This window comes from Dermacentor albipictus, chromosome 6 (genome assembly GCF_038994185.2).
Source record: "Dermacentor albipictus isolate Rhodes 1998 colony chromosome 6, USDA_Dalb.pri_finalv2, whole genome shotgun sequence".
Lineage (NCBI taxonomy): Eukaryota > Metazoa > Arthropoda > Arachnida > Ixodida > Ixodidae > Dermacentor > Dermacentor albipictus.
The window spans coordinates 76,648,121-76,664,655 of NC_091826.1; the positions used below are offsets into that span (position 1 = coordinate 76,648,121).

General features: G+C 46.7%; 1 protein-coding gene across 2 annotated transcripts in view; it reads left to right on the forward strand.

Annotated features, from left to right (window-relative positions):
- Positions 1 to 16,535, forward strand: part of LOC135897119 (calcium-activated chloride channel regulator 1-like) — a 182,516-nt gene that overhangs the window by 55,434 nt on the left and 110,547 nt on the right. For both annotated transcript variants that reach the window (XM_065425684.1, XM_065425685.1), the window contains exon 5: positions 9,819 to 9,980. In XM_065425684.1, coding sequence (XP_065281756.1) covers positions 9,819 to 9,980 — 162 coding nt within the window. The remainder of the gene's footprint in view (positions 1 to 9,818; positions 9,981 to 16,535) is intronic.

Here is a 16,535-nt window from a genome sequence, read left to right on the forward strand (position 1 = left end):
GTGTCGTTCTCCCTACCAGGAAGCCATCCCCTCGGTTTGCGGCCTCGTCGCTTAAGTCGGTATAGTAGGCACGCATTCTGATATTAAAATATTGATTTCGTCAGGTGGATTACGTTAGCCTTTTTTCCAAACAAACAGAAAGTTATGGGATTTTTGAAAGAGTGGCGTGTCAGAGCTTGCATCGGCACTTCTACGAGAAAACACTACACTGAGTATTCATGTAGGCTTTGTTTATATATTGTTTCTCTACTGAACAAAAAATATAGCCATGTCGATTGGCATAGCCGAGAGAACCAGCTACAGAAATGGGTAGCAGTATCCTAACCAGCGTCCGTGATTAGCGTGGCCCGTTTGTGGTTTTACGTTGAAACGCAAGCACCCCACTCCACCCGCAAAAAAACTTTGTTGTTTTCCTTGACTGCGTGCATATCAATAATGATATAATTGTGCTAGTGGTGGCATAAGCTTTAACTCTGGTCCGAAAAAGCCTAGCAGTTTTCCTTATGCACGAAATGTAAACAACACCATGAACAGTGATTCAAGAAGTTCACACAATATGCGCTCAAGTTTTCCGCAGGTTCTGGTGGGGTTCACGTAAGAATTTTTATGCTGAAACAGCCATATTTGATGATATGCCTAATGCATGCGCGTACGTAATCAATTATTAGATATTATGTGTTTAAGGGCTGCATTATAGGGATTTCTGCTGGTGATTTTAGGAGTTGTCGTCTCCCGGATATTAGGCATAATATGTTAAGGATTATACCCAGCTCGTCTGCTTAAAGTGCTGATTTTGAATCCTAGTATCGCCTAAATAAAAAAGAATATTATGTGGAATAGAATGCTGTACATTAGCTATTTAGTAAGCTGCATCTGCTGGTATGCAGGCAGCGTGTCATTTTTTGTCCTGCAGCTGCTCAGCGCACTAGTAAATAGTGCAATACTGGGCGTCTAATCGAGCATAGCATTTAAGACTGGGTCCCAGAGGAACTCAGTTTTGAAGTCGAGACATAGCTAGCGCTTCATTCGCCAAATTTGTGAAAGCGGGATATGTCCTTCTGAAAAATGTAATTTGAAACTCTTTATTTAGGCAACAAAAAAGCCCTAAATAAGGTATTGATTCTTCTCTTGAGCATGTGGTTAAATGTTGCAGGTGCCATTGCTTGCCACTCTAAAGTATAATACACGCTGACATCGTTTTGACTTTCCCGTCTATTACCGCGATAAGTTTATGTGGCGCCCTCTAACGAGGGACGTCACGGCCAGGACGCCACTCGCTTTAGCTCGCTCGGCTGTCGCCTGCGCTCGTTCTCTTCGTGCATGCTTGGTGTATTCGGGGCATGTGCCATACTTATCGAAGGATTTGTCGGCTTCTTTGTGCTGCCATCTCTGAACCGCAATTTATCGTTCAAAACGATGTGATTCGAGAAAATTTCGGGCTTAGATAACGCAAGCTATGTAGCGTTGAAGGGGTCTACTAGTTTTGCAATGCACATATACGCTGTGTCGATAAATTTTGCCTAAAAAGAATAGCTGCGAATTCAACCCGCGAAGTTGTGTAGGATGCTCAGCTAAACACTTAACATTCCCGTAGTACTGAGCTATGAGGGATATTGCATTTTTACATGGAAGAAAAATCTTATTTCGTGTCGACATTATTCCGCGATAGGGCACTGCGCAGCGAAGCTTTCGTCATTATTTTTATTACTATTGCGAGTTGTTCTAGTTAAATAAAGGCAACTTTATTAATGCGTCAAACGAAGAGCTAGGCGCGTTGTGCACGAAAAAGCTTGCTGCTATACTTTTTCTAGTCTCTGTAACAGGCACCCAGAAAACGCATTGTTCATGGTGGTTAACACGACGGTGGGTCATCCAATTGCTTCACGAATATTATAACAGTGATTACCTGAGAGAAATGCTTCGCAATTGAGATCAAGAGCTAATCAACGGGCGCTAAGTATGTCTATTATAGTGGACTTCATAGTTGCCCTCAGTAGCCTTTATCGACAACATGACATACTTCTCAAGCGACGCAAGCAACCGACTGTCGCTATGGTGAGGCACGTATTTTTCGCGAAATCCATCATTTCCCTACAACTTCGAATTGAAACCCAGGTGCAGCTTTTTTGCAATGCCAATTGCAGTGCCTTAGCTATGCTCGAGGCACTACAGCGCAGCATATGCTGCCAAGAATAGCAAAATTTAAACACATTGTGCCTCACCACGTCTCGAACGTGTGTTATTTGTGTATACAAACTGAGAACTATTCACTTCGTGAGTACACCAAAGAGGACCTCGCGTACCCGCCTCATCAGACGTCACAGGCCTCACATGAATTCTCTTGATTTTTGACCACCGCGCGTTCACGATATGTTGAATATTTTCCCTTTACTACTAGTAAATGAGGCTTCCGTTTCTTTCTGGCTGAGGCTGCGTGATGGAAAAGACATATTTCTATCAAATTTGGACCGAGCAGCTTGTGTCAGTTTGTTAGACGGATGCGTCATGTCGGTTCCTCAAGCAACAAGCCCCAGTAAATTACGTAAGCGAGTTGAACGTGTAGCACACAAAAGGGAATAAATATTGGTATGTTTCTTTATGTATGTTGCAAACAGCTGTAGGCCTCAATTAGCTTTACATGAAATTACCGCCGCCTAATATTGGTGACGAAAGGCCTAATTGTGAGAAAGAGTTAAAGAAATGGTGATGGTAGAACCTAAATAGCAATGTGGCTCTTGTACTTAATAAAAAAGAACAACCACAATACGATAAATCCTCGGGCTGCTGCGGAGCGCTACTGTGAAGAAATTGGAAATAATACCTTGAACTATTTGTAGTGACCAAACATCTTTAAGCGGGCTAAAATCAATGTAAATGCTGTAGAAGTCATATATCGCCAGCGTTTCTGCGATGCTTGTTGCATCACGGTTGGTATGATGTCTTAACTAGATTCTTATCTGCTATGTTATGCATTTATGCTTTTAATACTAACCTGAGCACCGGCCGCAAAATGTATAACCCCGCATAAAAAGCCGCAGTGGGCTGGTTTCGGCTCCTTCAGCTGGTACTGTAGCGTTACCTTTGAGCAATCTATTGTCATCTAGGAAGTAGACTCTTTTAATAAATTTTCGCTAATAAATGCGTCACCAAAAAATATTCGAGACGACCATCATAAGTATACAAGCACATGAAACGAGAGTAAGCAAACGGAAACACTGCAGAAGGCGCTCGGACAGCGCCCGAACGGCAGCAAACGACAGGGGAGCAGGCGATCGCTAAAGCTCGCGCCTCATCAGACGCCATCCGGCGGAAGCAAGGAGCAGCCCCCCGCCCTACCGCGGTCGTACAACCTGGCTTGTCATTCAGGGACGCGCTCAGCGGTCGCGGCGCCCAGCCGGCGGGGCAAGCGCAGACGGAACAGCCTACTACCACCGCCACTTCCGATTCAAAGAATGCAGCTATTGCGGCCCTCGCAGCAGCACTGCGCGTTCTCATAGAGACAGCAGCGATGGACGACGCCACTCGGCAAATGTGCGTCGCGGCCCTTGCAGCCAGGCAAGCCCTGCCCCAGCATGGATAGGCGATCTCCGAAACGTCGGCCGCACATCCTCCAGTGGAATGTCCGCTCGATGCGCTGCCGCCACGCAGAACTCGCCGAGTGCCTCTCACTATACGAATACGACGTGCTCGAGCTACAAGAAACTTACGCGTGTCCCGGCGAGTTTTTTCTCCACGGATTTGTGGCCTATCACAGTGCCACCGAATGCCAGTCGCAGACCTGCAAAAAGAATCATTGCTATGACCCACTGCATTCGCCTGGACGGTCCCGCGCATCTCTGTATGTTCGCGCATGTCTCGCGCAAGCCGACGTAAATGTCACAGGCATCGTGACCAGTGGCATCGAGTGCGTGGCCGTGATTGCCCGTGTTGGGGGTGCCGACACCTGTGTCGCCAGTGTTTATGTTCGGCTCTGGCGTCGGTGGGACAGTTCGTTCGTGGTTGCGCTTGTCGCTCGCATCGGGGTTGACTGTGTGGTATTGGGTGACTTCAACAGTACCCACACAACATGGGGGTGCCCGCACACCGAGCCGCGAGGTAGGGACTTGCTGAACTCCATCCTTTCTGCGGGCCTCCTACTTCTCAACACCGGCAGTGCCACATTCGTGCATCGGGGCGCACGGAAGTGCGCCATCGACTTGTCGCTAGTGAGCGAGGTTTGCCACTATACGAGTGGCGACGTAGCCCCGACACTCAGGGCTCCGATCATTACCCGATCTCCCTCGAGCCGCACGCTGCAGCCCTTGGACTGCGGCGCTCCTACCGTGTCACCAACTCGACACAGTTTAGAAAACTCTGTGCCACACCCCCTACTGCGAACGTCGATTTCCTGACTCACGTGACACGTTGTGTCGACGCCGCCACGAGATGCTGTGCTGTGTCTGCGGGAACGCCGGTGCCCGACGTCAAGCTGCTTAACCTTCGAGCGGTCCGGTGCCGCGCTGAACATCGAGCCATCAATAGTGACAGGAAAGAGGATTGGACTCTCTACAATCGCTTTGATGCTGCTTGCCGCCATTATGCCAGGCAGCGGCGCGATCAGAGCTGGAACAGTTTGTGTGTGTCGCTCGACGATACGCTCAACAGATCGCGCCCGTGGCGCATTCTCGGCGCTCTCCTTCGACCGAAGGTCCCTCGCTGTCCTGCGCTTTCCATCGTGGTCGCCCAGGGCTTGAGCGCAGAGCAGCTCGCGGACGCGTTCGCCGCCGCCTTTGCATCGCCGCCGCCGTTGCTTCCGCCGGATGGCCCAGTTTTCGAGTTTCCGAGCTTCCTGAGCACAACAAAGCCGCTCTCCTCGCGCCGCTGCGCTATTTCCCGACGAACGGAATTCTGCAGCAGATGAAGGCGCTGTGCACGGAGGACTTCACCTTGAGCGAGGTTCGCATCGTGCTCAACGCTCGGAGGCGACGTTCTGTGCCGGACGCGGATGGAATCACCTACCAGACGCTGCGAAACATCGACAACGAGCAGCTCCCATCGCTGTAGGAGGTGTGCAACCGCGTCTGGCGCACCGGCGTCGTCCCTCCCTAGTGGAAAGAAGCAACCGTGGTATGTCTCCTCACGTGTGGCAAACCGCGAAGCAGCGTGAGCTCCTACCGCCCGGTTTCACTCGCGTCTGTCGCCGGTAAGAAACTCGAAGCCATGGCACTTCGTCATCTGGAGTGGATTGCGGCGGCACTCGACGCATTCGCGCCCTTGCAGAGCGGCTTCCGCCGGCTACGCGCAATGGCTAACGCCCTGGCTGAGGTTGTCGCTACTTTCGAGCAGGCGGCGGGCCGTTGCGAGGCCGGCTACCTCGTCTTGCTTGATGTACAGGGCACCTTCGATGGGTTGCCGCATTCTACGATCGTCAGCGCGATGCACGAGCTCGGCATCACCGACCGGCTGCTCGGCTACGTACGAGCCTTCTTGTCTGATCGCACGCTTCGGGTGCGGGTAGGAGGTGCGCTCAGCCGGCCGCGCAGTGGGTTTTCTGGTGTTCCGCTGAAGCATATACAGTGCTAAAAAACGCGGGCACGTCCTGTACTACCAGGGCTTAGCGGAGAGACGAGAACTAGGAGCCGGGTTCCTGATCAAGATCAGTGATAGGGCCAAAATAGAATCCTGGAAATATCCTGGGGCGTATCTTGGTACGGATTCTATCCTGGCAGGCTCGCCAATCGGCCCGTAGATCAATGTTCCTGATCTACGGGCCGCGCAGATGCTAGGAGAGATGTAGCCGGGAGACGCAGGGCAACACAGCAAAGAGATCTTAATTTATCCAAACCTAAAATGCAAAACTGAAAACTCAATTGGCAAAAAGAAAACTCCACACATTTATAGCTTAAATATGTCCTTATCTTCGCCTACTTTCGCCCTTAGCGGTTCCTAGGCGATAGTCAGGCAACCCTAACCTATGGCTGCGCACGAACAGAAAGGAGCGTCCTTGCAGCATCTTGTCGTCACCTGTATCCTCTGAGTCCGATGCCTGTCAGATCTTTCCCATCGCCGACGTGGTAGACGTAGCTGCCTTGATGTCGGCCAGTCCACCTGTCAATCTTTTGATGCCGGTGTCCCGAACCCTGTCGGTGACGTGGCACCACAGCCTCGCTGCCTAGGCCTAGCCCTGGGTTCCGCCGCTACTTCTTCGAGTGCTGAAGAGACGCCCCGGGGACTATCGTACATGCTGGTCCGCCTCTGAAAGGGGATCCTTCTTTGAATGCGCGGCACTGCCGTGAGAGGTTGCAGCAGGTGCAAGGACACTCGCTCGAACGTCGCCGAGGTCGACGGCCACAGCCTGGATCGCCAGCTTCATGGGCTTGACCAAATCTCCATGGCTCCCGTCGCCAGTGCGATGCTGATGCTCCAACGTTTTTGGCCCAGAGCCACGTCGATAATGCCAGCTCAGCGCCGCTTCTCTCCCGATCACAGCTCGGGTCAGAACCTTGAGGGCTTATGCCATTCGGACGGATCCGCAGGCACGGTCCTCTTCCTTTCTTTTTTCGTTGCATGGCTCTTACAAATGACACGCACTGCCTCGACTCTGCAACGGTAAATACTTCCCTTCGATGGATCACAAGTCTGGCTACTAGCAAATAGAAGTCGGCGAGAGAAATCGCAAAAAGACCACCTTCATCACGCTAGACGGCCTCTTTAAATTCAAGGTTATACCATTTGGACTCTGCTCGGCACCTGCGACGTACCAACGCGTTGATGCACACGGCTTTAGCAGGATTGAGGTGGCAGACCTGTCTTGTTTACTTGGACGACGTCGTCGTCTTCGCCGCTAATTCTGACGATCGTCTTAGGCGGTTTGCGACAGTACTAGAGGCCATCAAATCATTGTTTCAACCCTTTCCAAAGTCAACAACCGGAAATAAGTGGATCGTCGTGGCGACAGACTACCTGACCCGCTTCGCTGAAACGAAAGGTCTTCCGAAAGGTAGCGCAGCCGAAATGGCGAAATTCTTCGTCGAGAACATCCTGCTGTGACATGGCGCTGCAGGATTCATCATCATCGACAGAGGAACGGCCTTTACAGCGGCGCTTACCCGAGCCATTCTGCAGTATAGGCAGACAGGCCACCAACTGCCTACCGAATTCAGATGAATGATCTTGAAGAGCACCCGAATAAAACCCTTGCCGACCTGCTAGCAATGTACGTCGACATCGAACACAACACCTAGGATGCCGTTCTGCCGTACGTAACGTTTACTTACAACACGGTGGTGTAAGGAGCAACACAGATCCCTCCGGTCAAGCTAGTTTACAGCAGGAACCCGATGATGGCTCTCGACGCAATGCTGCCGCATGTCACCGACGAAGAAAATCTTGATGTCACCACCTGTCTCCAGCACGCCGAAGAGGCTCGACCACTCGCTCCCCTGTAGATCAAGAATCAGCAGATGATCGATAGCCGACAATACAACCTTCGAAGACGCTACGTCGAGTACTAGCCTGGCGACCATGTTTGGGTTTGGACCCCAATACGCCGACGAGGTCTTAGCGAGAAGCGTTTACGCCGCTGTTTCGGACCGTACACGATCATCCAACGCATAGGCGCACTCGACTGTGAGGTCGTGCAAGGCGAAATTGCGCAATCACAGGGGCGCCGCTCCGGACCTGAAATAGTCCATATTGTGCGAATTAGGCTGTTCTACCAGTGCTAACGAACCTTGGGAATTTACATGGCTGAGCTTCGGACTTTCTTTTTTTCTTGGGGGAGGGGGCTGGGGACTTTGTTACTTTCGACTTTTGTTTTTGATTTTCTTACTTTTGTTTAATAGGTATCTTGTGTTTTTCGCTCTCCTGTTATTGAAGTGCTTCTGGAGAGTGAGCTTCGACATGTGTACTTGTTTATGTTTTTCAGTTGACCGCTTTTCACCGTCTAACAAATGTTATTGCTCAGTATGGGGCGAGCCCGAAAGTATCGGAGGTTTCTCGAATGCTATCGATGGTTCTACCTGTTGTATATTGCTACCGAAGCTTGAGTAATCTGATTGCATGTGTGACGAGAATTGTGTAGAACTTTCTGGAAGACACGCAAGCGCCAGTGATTACTCTGGAACCTTCGATGGTTCATGTATAAAAGCCGGTGCGTTTGACCGGCAGATCCGATTTCTAGGATCGCCGGCCATGTTCGCCCCTATCGCTGTGCTTTGGGTGTAGCCTGTTTTTGTGGGCAGAAGTTCGCCGAATAAACGTTAGTTTTGTCATTCAGAGATTGGGCGCTGTGTGATCCACCGTCACTACTGCGTGACAATATGCATATTCAACTCTCTGACGAATAACTTCCAGATTCACAAGATTACTCACCCTCCTCAACCTTTTCTGTACCGCGTGCGCTCAAACTCGTCTATAACTGACGTTATGGCTTTTTTTTCTTTGCAGTGTCTTCTTAGGTGAAAATGGCTACTGCGTCATAAGTTTCTTTGCGAAGTCCCGTTCTTGGGCTGCTTGCTGTTTTATGTTGTTATACCAATAAGCCAGCAAAACCCAATTTTACGAATTTCACCTCTGAAGCAAAACTATTTGGGTCTTGAACTTGTGACTGCGGCTTGCGCTTATTCTGTCGAGTGGCTTGCTGAAAACTTGGCTTTCGCATTGTTCTGGTGAAAGCGCGCTGCTATCACATTCTCTCCATTTTAGACAAGCATGACTCATAAGCAGATTTGAGGTGTTTTGTTCTGTCTCAGAGTGAAGTTTAGAGAGAGGACAAAGGCAAGTTCAGATTACTTAGATATACATATATATATATTTATTTATTTATAGATACTCCGATTTTTTACAAGATCTTAGCAGGGTGGGAACATACAAGTACATTCATACAAACATACAGTTCAAGCAATCATGCCGACGCTTGAATTCAAGATGGCAAAAGGGCAAAATGCATACTTTCAATAAATATACTGTCTGTATATATTGCATAGTGTTACTACTGCGTGACAATATGCATACTCAACTCTCTTACGAATAGCTTCCAAATTCACAATATTACTGACCCTGCACAATCTTTTCTGTACCGCGTGCGCTCAAACTGGTCCAGACTGACGTTATTCTTTTTTTCTTTGCAATGTGTTCCTAGGTGAAAATGGCTACTGCTTCATAAGTTTTTTTGGAAGTCCCATTCTTGGGCTGCTTACTCTTTTATGTTGTTATACCAATATGCCAGGAAAACCCAATTTTACGAATTTAACCTCTGAAGCAAAACCATTTGGGTCTTGAACTTGTGACTGCGGCTTGCGCTAACTTCTGTCGAGTGGCTTGCTGAAAACTTGACTTTCGCATTGTTCTGGTGAGACGGCGCTGCTATCACATTCTCTCTGCGTTATACAAGCATGACTCATAAGCGGATTTGAAGTGTTTTGTTCTGTCTCAGAGTGACGTTTAGAGGACAAAGGCAAGTTCGCATTGCTTAGATTTTTTCTTATTTATTTATTCATTTATTTAGAGATACTCCGATCTTTTACAAGATCTTAGCAGGGTGGGAACATACAAGTACATTCATACAAACATTCAGTTCAAGCAACCATGCCGACGCTTGAATTCAAGATGGCAAAAGGACAAAATGCATACTTGCAATATATATATATATATATATATATATATATATATATATATATATATATATATATATATATATATATATATATATATATATATATATATATATTTATATATATATATATATACATACATATATATATATATGCAGAATACACGCAAACTTTCAGAATGTGTTTCGATTTTAATACTTGCCTTTTTGTGTGGCACTGTTTCAGGTCACTTTGAACTCGTGCTCAAGCAAAATTTTATTTAGTGTTGAAGGAGAATGCAAGATGCGGGAAAACTGCCAGTTTACCGAGAACTGCCAAGTGGTGATCTTCCAAGGAACTGACAACCCGGTCGATTCGTCCATTATGTTTATGCCTTACCTCCATAATGTAAGTATTTCTGTAATATGGGCGTCTTCTCGTACGCATGTCGTTCACATCTACGACAGGTTCATTATGCATTTGAGTGCCTGCAGAGAATGCGGCTTTGTGGAAGAAGTCTTTTAGGCTTATTTTATGAGATCAGGATTTTTGTTTGCACTGCTGAGTTTTTGTTTTGCTACCAGTGGATCGCGCGGTGAAATGGTACCCTAGCAGTTATGCTTCTTTAACCTTAGCAGTTGAACGAGTCTCAGAATATTGAAGGAACACTGAGAAGACAAATGCTATCTGCCTGAAATGCAAATTCGTTCCCGCTCAGTACATGAATAAACTATGCGAAAATGGGCAATATTTCGGGACCATGTTTTGTGACTACCTGAACGACTTCGTTTTGCTGTGCGCAAATCCATTAAAAGCTACCATTTTGTTTATGCGCATTTCAAATGAACATTTATTGAAATTTATGGAAACTAAAAGAAATCTGCAGAATGTCGAAGACCACTTGCGTTGAAAGGCGTCGGAAGCATCTTGGACGCCTCACTTTGTATACTGCAATTATTCACCAGACTAACGTTTTCAAGTATACATTATAATGCAAAAACACGATTGCAGTGGAACGTGGTTCACATATATTCTTACAGTAGTGATGAGCACGAAGCAGAACTTCCATAGAAGCCTTGCTTAAAGCTGTTATACCAGTTCTGGAAAATGCTATCGTCTGGCTATGTTGACATAAAATTATGCAAAATCAAATGATCAGTCAATCACTAATTATTATACCTTACCCACGACCAAACCTGATGCTTGAACGTTAGCGCACACATTAGGTAAAACGTTTTTTTTTAAAATACGAAAAGATGAAGAAAAGGACAGAAAAACTGGACATAATGTGCATGACAAACAAGTTAAGTATGTAAAAATATACCGACAACAAAAAAAAACTTTTTGTTCAATAGAAATTTGGGGAGAAAATGACGAATAATAGTATAATGGACCATAGTACAAAAGCGCCAAGCTCTTGATGAAACTTGATGAAAATACGCAGTTTAAGCAAACTGGCCGCATAATTATACTATAGTGTGTGGACAGCTGAGCGTTGACTATGACAGGCAGGAACATGGAAAGGCCTAAAGGCCTGGTGATTTTGCGTGGCAATAAAATGTTATACAACTGAATAGTTCAGGTTGGGCAAGGATAGCGCAAAGGCGATGAAAATTGAAAATTAAGGTAATCCCAATATCATTGGCAATAAAGTGATGGCGGTGAAAATATTCCAACAGTGATAACAATATTGGCACGTGTACTTATGCAATCTGTTTCTCGGGGACTGCATTTCACCCACTAAGAACTTGAACTTATCGCTCAGCGCAAGATGAGCCGACATAATTATAACTTGCTGAAACGTTATCGTTACTTCTATGCGTTGTCTGTTGTCACCGAAGCTTGTGTAATCTGGTTGATTGCGCGACGCGAATTGTGGGATACTTTCTGGAAGACAATTGGGTGCCGGCAATTTCTCTGGAAACTTCGACAATTCATGCAGAAGAGCCGACGCTCTTGACCGCGAGTTCAGATTTTCAACGATCGTCGACTGTGCTCGCCGCTAATCTTGTACTTCGAGTGTAAATTGCTTTTGTGGGCACAGGTTCGCCGAATAAGAAGTTAGTCAAGCTATTAACAGTTTCTGCGTTTCTTGGCGGTCACTAGCACGTGACACCTGGTGAAGGTGCTAGTGCGCTCATGTACCGAACGCCCCCGCAAAGCCGCGATACAAACCCGACACCTGAGGACAAGTCCAACGTCCTCGAAAACCACCCAGCTAGCCGTAGGCAGCAGGGACTGTTACCAGTATACGGACTGCTACCTGCAAATACCAGGAAGTGCACGGCCACGACAGCAGCTACATTGGTAGCCCCAGCATCGCCAACAGCCATCCTGCTACAGGAGCACGGGGAAGCACCAATGTTCCGCCGATCAAGATTTGAGGACCCAGAAAGCTTGCTGGAGACGTATGAAATGGTATGAACGCCTGGAAGAGCAGTGCGACATGTCTATTTCGCATTGGACGTGGTTCGCGAGTACGTGGTTCGCCAGGACGTGGATCGAGAATCGAGACACCACGTTAACAATGTAGGTCCTGTTGCGCAACGGCTTCCTCCAGACATTCACAAGCGTCGGGCGCAAGGGGCGAGTGCAGCTGTCCGAGTGCAGGCGAGTGTGCAAATCCGAGTGCAGCCATCCAATGAGGCTATTACGAATTTCATGGACGAGAGTACCGTCTTTTAGTGTCGGAGGCGAAGAAAGACCACTCCTTGATGCGGGACATCAAGTAAGAACTTTTTGCCGGACCTATCCGCAACCCGCCGTAAACCGTAGCCCAATTCTTGACAGAGGCAACGACGATCGAGAAGCTTTTCGAACTCTTGTACTTACATCTATGAGCACGTTAAAGAACCCCAGGTGGTCAAAATTTCCGGAGTCCCCCTCTACGGCATGCCTGACAATCAGATCATGGTATTGGCACGTAAAACCCCTTAATTTATTAGATCATTTTTGCACCTCTGCAAATGCGCACTAGGCAATATTACCGCCAAGTGCCCACGCAGCAGTGTGCCATCCAAACAGTGGGCTCCGACGACTTCCAAAAGACCATCGGGGCCATAGTGTGCGAAGAACTGCGCAAGATCTTCTCTTCATCGCAACCTCAGGTGGCCTCGGTCTCTGACATGGTCTGGAAGCAACTACAGCGATCACTTGGAGTTCCTCAGGTGCTACCGCCATCGCCGCGACCACAGCCAGAAACGATCACATACACCGCCATAAAGAGCGTTCATCGTCTACTGCTCGATCATGAAATTTTCGCCGCAAGAGGGATCACATGATGGTATGGAGGAAAAGCGAAAGTGATGCTGACCAACTCCAGCCAGGAGTTCAAGCACGTAAAAAAGAACGCGACAATCGCATCCCTCGAGGAAATTGTGGAAACCAGCAAGGCGTTTCTCCTCTCCAATTCTGCCACATCCACCTCGGCGACCATACTTCCCGAAACAGTCTTCGAAATAAATGCAAGCCTCCCCGTGACATAAGCAACAATAGCTCGAAAGTATTCTCCGACAATACAATGACTGCTTTTCCTCGCCATCAAAGACTCGGCAAACGCCCCTTGCAAAGCATCGCATAATAACCGAAGAATCTACTCGACCACTCCACCAGAGCAGTTGCCGGGTGTCGTCGCGAGAATGAGAAGCTATAAGGCAACAAGTCAACGAAATGCTGCATGACATCATATAGCCTTCGAAAAGCCACTGGGCGTCTCCTGTGGTATTGTTAAAGAATATGGATGTAACTCTGCCCTTCTGCGTCGATTATCGCCGCTTGGACAAGATCACAAAGAAAGATGTATACCCCGTTCCACGCATAGATGACCCATTAGACATATCACAGACCAAACAAATCTCGGAAACCATGGGTAACAAACTATCTAAAGCGACAGATAAACCATAAAAATAAACTTTACTAGCAGTTCGTTAAAACACGTAATGCGGACTTATGGACTGAATACAAGACTGTTAGAAATAGGTTGAATAAAGAAAAGGAAAGGGCAAAAAGGGACTACTACTACCACATATTCGATCCACAACGTCCAGAGCGACGTAATGCCATGTGGAACAAACTAAATGAAGTACTGAATAAAGGAGCCACTCCCACAAAAATCGGAAATCTAGAAATAGACGGAAAAACGTTAAACGGAAGTGAGCTTGCAGAACAATTCAATGATTTCTTCGTGAAAATAGGAAATGCCAGCCACAGCGCACAAACAACAACCGGCATAAATCCGATACCAAACACGCTTTTTCTTAAACCAACTTCCAGTTCTGAAGTAATTGCACTATTCAGTAGAATAAAAAACAGCCGCGGCTGTGATTCTCATGGCATAGAAACGCGACCAATAAAGCATGTATTAGATATCATAGCGGAAGTACTAACACATATCTACAACTTGGTGTTATCAACAGGTACTTTTCCAACGCTCATGCAACTAGCAAAAGTTACCGCAATATACAAAACAGGAGACAAAAACAATTTAAGCAATTATCGCCCAATATCCATACTCCCCATTTTCTCGAAATGCCTTGAAAAAATAATAAACGATAGAATTGAGATCTTCTCTAGAAAGTACGACCTTATTACCGAATGTCAGTATGGTTTCAGAAAGAAACGTTCAACTGAGAGCGCTCTACTAGCACAAAAAGAAATCATATTACATAATATTGAAAACAGGCTTTTGACACTTGCATTATATTTGGACTTCAGTAAGGCATTTGATCGCGTAAGTCATGAATTATTGTTAAATAAGTTAAAATGCTACGGATTTAAAGGAATCTCGCTCAAACTTATTCAGTCGTATTTGAGTGCGCGGTCTCAGTACGTTGAAATAAATGGCTTTAAATTACGCACACAACCAATTAAAACCGGGGTGCCACAAGGCAGCATTCTAGGGCCTGTATTGTTCTTATATTACATCAATGACATAATCCACATCGACGAATTTTGCAAATTTATAATTTATGCTGATGATTGCACACTATTTTTTCTGGAAGAAAGGTACTCTCGAGGCACTAGCAGCAAACACCTGTTTTAAGCTTCGCGATTGGTGCACTAAAAACAATTTAACGCTAAATAAAACAAAAACAAAATGTGTCCTTTTTCGAGCACTTGGCACATCCTCACAGTTACCTCACCATGTTACCCTAGGCCCATACAAAATTTCAGTAACCAAATCAATAAAGACGGTTGGAGTAATTTTTAATGAACATATGTATCCTGGAATGACCAAATAGATCAGATTAGCTTAAAGCTGAGACGCGTGGTTGGTGCTTTAAATCGCTGTCGATATCTTTTGCCTCTTACCATAAAGCGACTTATTTATCAAACTCTCTTCCATGCTCACTTGAACTACTTTGCTTTAATATGGGGAAACACTACATTAACCAATTTAAATAAGCTAAAAATATTTTAGGATAAAGCTTTTAGGGCAATAGAGAACATACCATACCTTGAACACACCAGCCATCTTTTTGTGAAGCATAAGATTGTTACGGCGAACAATATATACAAATGCAGGCTGCTGCAATCCTACATTAGTGCAACTCGCGGGAAGCTTGACACATTTCTCACAATTGCAAATCTTGAACCTACTGAAAGTATTTACTTCCATTGGTATAAACCCCCCTGGAAAACTCCATTCTCACGCACTATTTACGGAACGCAAAGGCTTAGCTACACATTACCAAGCACTCCTAATGCATATGAGCAGCAAGACATCGAAATCTAAACACTAAACCCCATCAATGTAGTTAGCTTGTTTTTGTAACTGCGCATTTCTTAAATTATATTGCATTATATCATTGTTACATGTATCATTGATGCCCATTTGTCTTCTCTTGCTTTATTATATCCAGAATGATCCCATGTGTACAATTTTTCGTACGGGTGTGTAATAATTATTTGCTTTCGCTTGAGTGTTTACCCTGTCACTTTAAATTATTCACTTTTTGCTTGTATAATTATCTTTTTACTTGTACATTTACCCTGTCATTGCTACTACAGGGTGGGCGGTGCTTAGTCAAGCTGCAGTATCCGCAGCTTTTTCGCCGTCTCCCCCTTTTCACAAATGTTTTTGTTTGGTGAAAATAAAACACTGACTGACCGACCGACCGACCGACCGACCGACCGACCGACCGACCGACCGACCGACCGACCGACCGACCGACCGACCGACCGACCGACCGACCGACCGACCGACCGACCGACCGACCGACCGACCGACCGACCGACCGACCGACCGACCGACCGACCGACCGACCGACCGACCGACCGACCGACCGACCGACCGACCGACCGACCGACCGACCGACCGACCGACCGACCGACCGACCGACCGACCGACTGACTGACTCTGCAGAACGACTCTGTATGCTAAGTACTTTTCGTCAATTGACCTCGAGTCTGGTTACACACAAATTGAAGTCGACGAAAGGGATCGAGAGAAGACCGCGTTTATCACGCCAGGCAGTATATTCAAGTTTAAGGTGATGCCATTCGGACTTTGCGCCTGCAACGTTCACACAATCTTGGCAGGACTAAAGTGGCAGACTTGTCTTTACTGTTTGCATGACGTTGTATTCTGTGCCACTAATTTCTAGGATCACCTGAGGCGGCACCAGATAGTAGTGGAGGCTATCAAGTCTTCTGGACTCACCCAGAAGCCGGTAAAGTGCCTATTCGCTTGAGATGACCTTCCCATCCATTATTTGAGGAACGCCTTCCCAGGAACAATAACTGCAGACGACTTCGCTGAACAGCCACGAGTGAACCCGGAGTTACGAAGCCTTGTGAAATGCTCAGAAGGCAATACCGACGTTGTCCCTAGAGTATTTCAGCGTGGACTGTCTTCGTTTTTCTTGCGCAACGACGTCCTCGTAAAAAGAACGCCCCAGTCCGCGCAAGCCACCGTCTCCTTGTTCCAGCAGCACTTTGGCTTCAGCAGCACGCCCTGCATGA